We start from the raw sequence: 9,269 nt of genomic DNA on the forward strand, positions 1-9,269 counted from the left end.
CTGCCCCCTCTCCCAGCTCCCTGGGGGTGACAGGAGCCCCACGCACACCTCAGTGCAGCCGCGCTCCAGCCCCACGGCCCTGCCGCGGTACACACACCCGTGTCCCCACACACTGCCCTCCTGGGCTGTGCCGTGCCCCACCATGGCCCAGGCCCCACAAAGCCACCCGCCCCCAGCCTGGGGGTGTCCCCGGTCCCCACCCTGCACCACCAACCTGGTCAAGCGCTGGGGGCACAGCACCCACCACCTTGGGCTCAGGCACCGGTGAGGTATTTTGGCAAGGATGAGCCCTGGGGGGAGCTGGGGCACCCGCCGTGGGGTGGAACAGGGTCTGGGCTGCAGGAGGGCGACGCGGCGGGGCATAGCACCAAGAGACCTCCCCAGCCCCCAGCCGCAGGGTGCCTGGCGTGGCAGCGCGGCAGCACCAGCGAACCCAACAGAAAGGCAAACGGCTGCGAGGATGTCGGGTGGCACCAGGAGGGCCCCACGCCCCCCACCCTACACGGTGGTCTCGTACTCCAGCACCTCCTGGGGGGCACCAGGTGTGCGGTACTGCAGGCGCGGGGTGGTGGGCGATGCGTACTCCAGCGCCAGGATGGTTTTCCGCAGGCGTCGGTCGATGAAGTGGGCGTCCCAGGCTGGGTACTTCTTCCTGGGCAGGTCAATGCGGATGACAGGCCCCTCTGTCCGCGGGGCGCGGGCGGCCGGCGCCGGTGGGGCGCAGGGTCGCACCTGGAAGACGGGCACGCAGCTGTCCCGCTCCCCTGGTGCCCCGTCCCGCTCCCCCCCTGTAGTCCGCGGCAGCGAGCGGGGGGGGCTGGTGACGGCGTCTGTAGGGGACCCCGGCACCGGGGCTGGCCGAGGCCGGAAAATGCAGCCCCCAGCATGGGAGCCGAACATGGGGCCGTTGGGGTGCAAGAGGCAGTAGTAGATGAACATGAAGAAGATGCCAAGGGCGAAGCTGGAGCTAACCACACAAACGAGGATTAAGGCGTTGAAGTCGGAGGTGGTCTCGCGGTCGTAGTACAGGAACCAGAGGACAGTGAGGGCGGCGTTCTCCGACAGCGTGATGATGTAGTAGATGCACATGCGGTAACGGCTCCGTCCCTCTTTGACGTTGAACCAGCAGAAGATGTAGATGATGCCCACCACCATGTTGTAGATTATCTCCTCCCACTTGGACATGCAGAAATCCGTCTCACCCTGGATGATCCAGAAGGTCATGATGCACCAGTGGGTGACGATGAAGATGCCGAAGTAGAGCTGAAACACGGAGGCAAAGAGGGCGAAGGCGATGGCGCGGGCGGCGATGGTGAAGAGGTGCCACAGGATCTGCACCACGGCCCCCTTGTAGGACATGGGCATCTTGTCCTCCCGCGAGTCCCGCAGCACCTTTTGGTAGGAGGCGATCATCCATGCCAGGGAGAGTAGCGAGGCTGAGGCCGAGAGCGCTGCAGGTGCAAAGCAGGGAGGGGCAGTGAGAGCCTGTGCCAGCCCGGGGTGTCCCCCCAGACACTCCCATGCCCCACGGAGGGGTCTGTGTCCCTTACCCTGCAGCGGCTCGATGCTGTTCTGCTGCACCATGATGCTGAGCTGCAGCACCAGCTGGGGCGCGCTCTTCAGGAAGGTCTCCAGCAGCCGCAGCATGCTGATGTCCGCGCTCTCGAACATCATCCGCCAGTAGAAGTGGCGGCGGCGGTGCTCGGCCTGCCAGCGGCTCTGCAGCCCCAGGTACAGCGTGCGGAGGTACCTGCGCAGGGGGAGTGGGAGGGTGAGACGAGCCCCCACCACCTGGGCAGCCGAGCTCACCTCCCCACGCCAGCTCACCTCCCCACACCAGGCAAGTTACTGCTGCCAATCTGCTCCAGCCAGCACTTCCCCCTGATCTGGGGCGCTGGGAGCCCCCCACGCTGGGGTGCGGGGGACCGCAGGGCTGCAGCGATGCTGGGCACATTCCCGTCCGGGGACATGAGATGCCGGGAAGGGGCAGCTGGTGCAAAGCCAGCTCAGCTCCCTGCTGCCCTGGGTGCACCCAGCTGTCATCGTGTTGCCTGCCCGCTATCGCGGTGCCCACCCAGCCATAACCCCACTCCTCTGCCCCCAGCATTGCCACTACACCCTCTCCCTCCAGCCGGGGATCCCTCCCCAGCCCCGCTCTCCGGTCCCCCATGGATTTGGGGTGCTCCAGCCCCAGCCCAGCAGCATGTCTGGCTGCTTCTCCAAGGGGCTATTTTGGTCACGGCTGACGTGGAGCCCCCCCCGGCCTCTCCCTGCCCAGCCAGGACGGTGGCACCAGCTGGCCATGCCGTGGTGCCTGCAGGAAGCTCCTGGCTGCTCATGCCGGCACTGCCTCGGCTCCTGGCAGGGCTGCAGGCATGGGCACACGCCGGCCCCAGCCATCTGGTCATTGGCTGGGGGTCAGCAGAGGTGTACGTGGCACCGACGTACGCACCGGCTGAGTCACCGCCACCAGGGACCCCTCCGGTGGCACTGGGCCAGATCCGGGCACTGCAGGAGGGGACATGGGGCCGGATGGGCAGGGCATCCCCGGGCAGCTCTGCCTGCACCACGGGCCGGTGGCTGCGGTGCCGGACGGGGAGGAAACCAGACTGATAAAGCGGGAGGCTCCCGTGGTCCTCCCCAGCAAGGCTGATGACACCCCAGCAGCTCTGTCACCATCTGCCCCGTCCCCTCCCACCCACCTACCAGGAACCCCAAAAAACCCCCTGAGCACTGGCCACTGGGCAAGATGTTGCTGTCACCAAACTACATTATTTCAGTAGTTCCATCCTGGTTTCAGTGGGTGCCCATGGTTGGAGGGGACAACCCACCCGCCACGGCCAGCCCAGCTCCCGGTCCCCGCCTGCGTCTTTGCACCAGTGTCAAAACGACGCTTTAATGTCCACCTTCAGGGGGAGCAGCTAATTTCAGTCTTTCCTGAAGCCTGTTCCTTGCTGCTTGGGGGGAGTGGCTGCAGCCCCCCAGCACAGATTTGCACCCCGGTGCCAGCGGCTCATGGACGGCCAGGCCAGCGCTGCCATCGTGGCACTGCTATGGCCGCTGCCCCCCAGCCCCTCTCCTGGCCCCGCAGAAGGGCCCAGGGACAGAATCCCCTGCTGGCAGGTACGAACCAGGAGACAGCCTGGGGACAGAGGGCACGGCATGGAGAGAAGCAACCAGAGAGGCAATGCAGAGTCTGGGCTGCCGCAGAGCAGCGCTGCTGGTCCCAGGGCACCTGGGCGCCAACAAGGCCCCGGGCACCAGCGACCTCATCCTCTCCCTTTAATCAGCCTCACTAATTGGGCTCATCAGCAGCTCCCTGTGCACAGAGCCCCACACTGAGCTGTCCCCACAGCACAGCCAGCAGCTGCCACACACCGTCCCTGGCTCTGCAGCCACTCAACAAGTGACCCGTGGCCTTCCCCAGCTTTTGGTGGGGACACAATTACTCTCCTGTCATCCCGTCAGCTCCACAGATCTCATTAAAATGAGATTTAATCTCCCATCAACTTGCCAGAATGAAATGTTGATTCTTATTTGTTATGCATTTGATCATCCCGTGGTGTTTCAGCCCAGAGAAACATCCCCACGCTCTGACAGCGCATGGCAAGCTCCTACCAACCCAGCACCATGGCAGCTGCACGGGAAATACAGAATCAATCACTGGAAAAAAAATCATTTAATTTTCAAAAAACTGATGATGAGGCAGAAACCAACCACGAGAGCTCTCAAGGCTAATTGCTGCCTCCTTTGTGTTCCACAGAGTCATCCAGCAGAGCCCTGCAGCGGGAGGTGCTGGGCTGGGGCTTTGCCGCTGGCAGCACCGTTTGCCCCCAGCTCCCAGCTACTGACCCCAGTTTTCAAGTGTTGGAAAAAAGAGAACATGAGGAGAAAAGCCTGGCCCTGGTTATAACCAAATCCACTAATTATTGTCCTCAGATGGAAAAGGATGAGGGATCTCCAGGTCCAAGAGTGAGCAATAGGGAGTGTGATTTTCCTAGAAGGTAATTTGGGATATCAACCCTTAATCCTTTATTTAAACAAGGAGAAAATTTCCTGTTGCAGCCATTTTAATTCATTACACATCCCGCCGAGTCAGGTCATCAGGGAGAGCCCCACATGCACCCAGCCAGCTTGTTGCCCCCCAGGTCCATGACACCGCTGCCGCTTACACAAACACATGGTCACACAACTGGCACTGTCTCGAGAGCATCTCTGGCAGAGTATTTGCCTTTGCATCATGAACACACCGATGACAACAAACTTCAGCAGCGTCTCACAGCAGCTTTAATTTGGGATAATCTCAGAGTTAGTGCTTGGAGCTGGCATGCCTTTGTGCCCTGTGGTTTTGTGATGTGGGGGCTTTGTCACAGCTGGGGCTTGGGGCTGGGCAGTGATGGATTTGGTAGGGGTGAGACCTGCTGAGATGGTCGCCAGGCAGGGAGGAGGCAGGTAAATTGGGGAAAGGGGAGGTGTTTGGCAACTGGCATGGTTCTCTGGCCAGGGAAAAGCCATTGCTTCGCATGCAGCGTTTACCCAACACTTCTCTGACTGCCACATCCACCTGCACCGGATCCAGCCGCACTAATGGGTTTAGCAAACTGCATTTAACTGGTCACCCGAGCTAATCCCAAATCCCAAGATTAGAAAGAGCCTCAGCTGCTGCTTGAAACCAACATGTCCTGGAGGGTCAGTGCTGAGACTTACTGCTTTAATTGGTTTAAGAGCCTCCGTGGTGCAGCAGATCAGGAGAGAGAGAGGCTGACACCATTGGGAGCAAAGCCCTGACCACAGCCTGGCCCAGCTCCAGCCAGGACCAGGGCTGCGGGGCCAAGGGTGGCTGCAGGCAGGGTCAGCATCAGGGGGCCAGACACCCCCTGTCCTCTCCCTCCCCAGCTCCTCCAGCACATTTCGCAGGGTTCGCACCGCTCCTGCAGCCAACACATCCCAAGAGCTGCCATGGGGATGGGTGGGTGGTGGCTGTGCTGGGGAGGGAAGGGGCAGGAGCCCCGCTAACATGGATGCCCAGGAGCATCCCAGGAAGAGCAGCAGAGGGACACACACATGAAACAACAGGGGCTGGAGGAGCCTCCATCCTACAGGAGCTCAGGAGAGGAAACAGCACCGAAACCCAAGCGGGGAGCACTGCCTGCTCTGTGCATTGTTCCAGGAATTTGCCATTGTCTCCACTCCCCTCCCAGCACCAGCACCAGCCTCCCCAGGAAGCAGCTCAGCGCTGGAGCCGCAGCTCTTCCCCAGCACTCAGCAGAGCTGGGAGGGAGCAGGGCCAGCTCCATGGCACAGGGGAGGAAGGTGCCAATAAACCATCAGCTCGGGCTTCTGGAGGGTCTGCAGAGATGCAGGCAAAGGGCCCTGAGCCTGCTCCAGCCTGCCAAGCTGCCACTCACCCTGCCTGCACAGCCTGCCTGTCCCCAGGCCTGGGAAGGGACAGGCAGCACAGCCCAGATGGGCTGGGGACAAACAGCACCTCCTCATCCGTGACCCCACAGACGACAGCGAGCTCCAAGCAGGAGCACGGGGAGGTGCCTGGGAGGTGGATCCGAGCCTGAAGTGTTGGAGGCCCGGCAGAGGCACCCACACCCCCCAGGATCCGGCTGCCCTGGCCAGGCAGGCTCCCCAGCAGGCCCAGTGCCACCCAGCCACGGGGACAGCAGGTCTGTGCCACACAGCTGGGCTGCAGGCTCTTCACGCCAGCTCCTGCCTGCACACGCAGCTCCTGCCTGCACCCGCACCCACAGCTGGGCTCTGCTGGGGGCTCTCCCCTGCTGCCCATCCTGCTGTGGCTGCAGAGGGGTTGATCCTTGTGGACCCCTCGGCTGCCTGGGTGCCTGCTGCTCCTCACCATCCCCACCCACTTCCCCTCCATGTCCTGCTGTCCCCACCTGTGTCCCCTGTGCTGCAGCCTGTCATCCCCACCCATGTCCCTGCTGCACCCTGCCACTCCCCCCAGCCCCAGCCCGGCTCCATAGCCCCCATGCTTCCAGTCCTGCCCCCGTCAGAGCACGGGGATGAGGCCCCATAGCCCCATCCTGGCTCCTTGTCCTCCCCATCTTCATCCTGCCTCTGTGTCCCGCATGACCCCCCCCATACCTCCAGACCTGCCCCAGCTGCAGGAGGTGGATCAGGCCCTGCAGCAGCCCCATCCTGACCCCCGGCACCCCCGTACCCCGGTCGCCCCGTACCTCCAGACCTGCCCCAGCTGCAGGAGGTGGATCAGGCCCTGCAGCATCCAGACGCAGAGGCGGCAGCAGCCGCGGGGGCCGCGGGCGCTGTCCTTGGTGCTGCCGGCGCCGTCCTTGGTGCCGGCGGCGAAGTCGTAGACGAACCACCTGAAGCTGAGCAGCTGCACCACCAGCGAGGGCAGCAGCACGAACAGCAGCGTCAGCCCGAACCACCACCGCTGCCCCCGCACGTAGTAGTGGGCCGCCAGCCACAGGTCCGAGGCGCCGTCCGCGAAGCAGACCAGGAGGGCGCAGAGCACCCAGCAGCCGTCCCGCAGCCGGTACCGCCGCGCCGGGGGGGCCGCGCCGGCCCCCCGCCTCCCGCCGGCACTCTCCGGGCTCTCCAGCCGTACGGCCGGGCCGCCGCCGCCGTCCGACTTCGCGGCCATGTTGTCGGGGGAGAGGAGGAGAAAGGAGGGAGCGGGAGAGACTTCCGGAGGGAGGACGGCGCCGCCGAGCCCGCCCCGGCAGCGCCCGCCCCCGCCGGCCTCGCCCCGCGCCCGCCGCCCGGTACCCGCCGCCCGGCCCGGCCCCGCCGAAAACCCCCGGGCGGCCCCGGGAGCCCCCGCCGCTCCCGCTCCGGGAAGAGCAGCCGCCCCAAAACCGCCGCCGCCGGGTCCCGGGGGAGCGCACGGTGCCGGTGGGCGCCGCCCCCTGTCGGGAAGGGCAACCGGTTCCCCCCGGTCGGCTCCGCGCCCCCGGGCTCCCCTCTGGCAAAGGCTGCCTGGCCCCCGCCGACCCGCCGCCCGGTGCCAGCGGGAGCCTCCCTGCAGCCCGTCCCGGTCCCGGCGGAACCTCCCGGGGCAGCGGCCGTGCTGCCCGGCCACCCCTCAACCGGCTCCACAAACACCGGAGCTCCCCGGGCAGCTGCTGGGCGGCTCTGAGCTCCCCCGGCCCCGAGTCTCAGCTCAGGCAAGACCCTGCTCAGGGGTCCGGGTGAACCCCCCTAGGCCTGGGCGGATGGAGATGCCGCGGGGGCCTCTGCTCCCCCAGGGCTGGGGCAGGGCCACAGGCCACCAGGCTCCTGCCTGGGACAGCCCGAGGAACCTGCTGGGTTGGACCTGAGCCCTGCTTTGGAGCGAGAGTCCCAGCCTTGGGGACGTCCCTGAGGAGCTGCACAACCAGTTGAAGTGCCAAGGTCTCTGGGTGGACCTGGGGCACTGTGGTTTGGGTGCACGTGTGTCCAGGTGCTGCCCTGCTCCTCAGCTCTGCCCCACCATCTCTCCTCCTGTTGCCCGTCAGAGTTTGGACGCAGCGTGTCCAGCAGAGCCCGGCTGCCCTGGCCTGGCTGGTACCGCTGTGGGACACGTACTCGCACAAGGAGCATCACTGTGCCAGCATCGCCGGCACTGCTGGGAGGGAAAGGGCTGTTTGCTCCTTTGCAGTGTGTCTCCGGGGAGGGTGATCACACACAGGCAGCTGCCTCCTGAAGGCAGCTTAGGCCCCCAGCCCAGCCCAGAGGGATCCTCACTGCATTCCAGCCCCGAGGCTCAGCCCTGTATGTCTGCCTGCGAAGGAGCCACACACGTGGCTGCAGCCTGGCCCACAGCAAGCACGGTGAGCACGCAGTGAGCACGGTGAGCATGCAGTGAGGGGAAGCGTGTTTCATCCCAGGAAACACGGCCAACTTCCAAACTCTGCCTTGCAGAACAGCCAGGGGGATCAGCTCAAACTGAGGGTGAGTCTGGGCTCCTGGCACACAAAACCAAGGAGACAAGCTGGGGGGAGGCATTAGTCAGCAGAGGGGGGCAGATTCGGGCCCTCGGAGATGCTCTCTAGGTGCTACATGTATTAGCATGGGTAAAGTGACTTAAATACCTAACCTTGAGATGCCCCTGACAGATTCCCTCCAGAAATGCCTGCCTGGGGGAGGGGACACTCCCAGCATCCCAGAGCCTGAAGAAAATAACCTTTCATCTGCTGCTGGTCAGGGCCAGGGGCTCTTTGGAGGGAGGGCTCTGCTGGCCAGAGCCCCCCAGATGCCTGGCCAGCCCCAATGGTGGGCACAGCACCAGGGAGAGGGGAGCGGGGACCAGAGAGAGACAGACCCACCTTCCTTCACTGACCCTGAAACATCCTCTCTGAAAGTGGAGTTAAACATCCACAGCCTGAGAACATGGGGACTGCTGCTTGAAGTCTGATTTATCTTAACAACAAGCCCCAACAGCCACAGGAAAAAATGAGAGAGAAAAAACCCAATAAACATCCCTGAATCCTCTCCGTGCAGCTGTCAGCAGGCAGGGAGGGTTTCTAGCTGCATACATAAAAGTGCTGCAAGGAAGAAAAAGGAACATGCTGAAACCAAATCCTGCTCTTTGCACAACAAAACACAGAGCAAAGCAGCGCTCAGGAGTGGCTGGGAGGCCAGTCCGCCTGACTGCTTGTTCCCAGGAGGGCACATAAAGGTGCAACTGGTCCAGATGGGCCTCTGGTCCCCAGGCTGACTCCAGTTTCCACACAAATGGCCCGTCCCCACCACCGGCTCCAGGAGCAGAAATCTGTGATGATTTGCAGCTGGCCCGGAGCTCAGTTGGGGCGAGGCCCGCAGAGCGCAGCGCCAGCCACCACTCACTGCCCTGTGAATGTTTTCCAGGTGCTCATGGCTTTGTGATCCCTCCTGCCACAGCAGACCCAGCAGCAGCTTCCCCCACACCTGTGCTGAGCTGAGCCCCCAGTTCTCAGGGAGACCAGCCCCTGTCCACACAGCCCAACATCCCTGGCAAAACCCTGCCTCTGTGGCACTGCGTGTCACTGGCAACTCCAGACGGTCACTGTGCTTCCCTCCACTGCTGCCAGCACACGGGCAGCCCACCCCTGTCCCCACCCCTGTCCCCATCCCTGTCCCCATCCCCGTCCCTCCCTCCCCCTTGCCTTTCTGGGCAGTGCCGGGCTGCTGGTGGAGGTGCTGGGAGGTTTCCAGCCGGCTGAAGGGGACGGTCCCACCCAGCCAGGCCATGCTTCCCAAGCACCACCTCCGGCTCCTAGCTGCAGAGCCAAACCTGTCTCAAGAGGCCATGTCTGTGCGTG

General features: G+C 63.8%; 1 protein-coding gene across 1 annotated transcript; it reads right to left on the reverse strand.

Annotated features, from left to right (window-relative positions):
• Window positions 1–498: 498 nt before the first annotated feature.
• On the reverse strand, window positions 499–6,631 carry XKR7 (XK related 7). Its single transcript, XM_065645827.1, has 3 exons — window positions 6,204–6,631; window positions 1,551–1,750; window positions 499–1,451 (listed from the first exon to the last, which is right to left on the reverse strand). The coding sequence occupies exons 1-3, from the start codon at window positions 6,629–6,631 to the stop codon at window positions 499–501; spliced, it is 1,581 nt and encodes a 526-aa protein (XP_065501899.1).
• Window positions 6,632–9,269: the final 2,638 nt, after the last annotated feature.

Source organism: Caloenas nicobarica, chromosome 15, assembly GCF_036013445.1.
Source record: "Caloenas nicobarica isolate bCalNic1 chromosome 15, bCalNic1.hap1, whole genome shotgun sequence".
Lineage (NCBI taxonomy): Eukaryota > Metazoa > Chordata > Aves > Columbiformes > Columbidae > Caloenas > Caloenas nicobarica.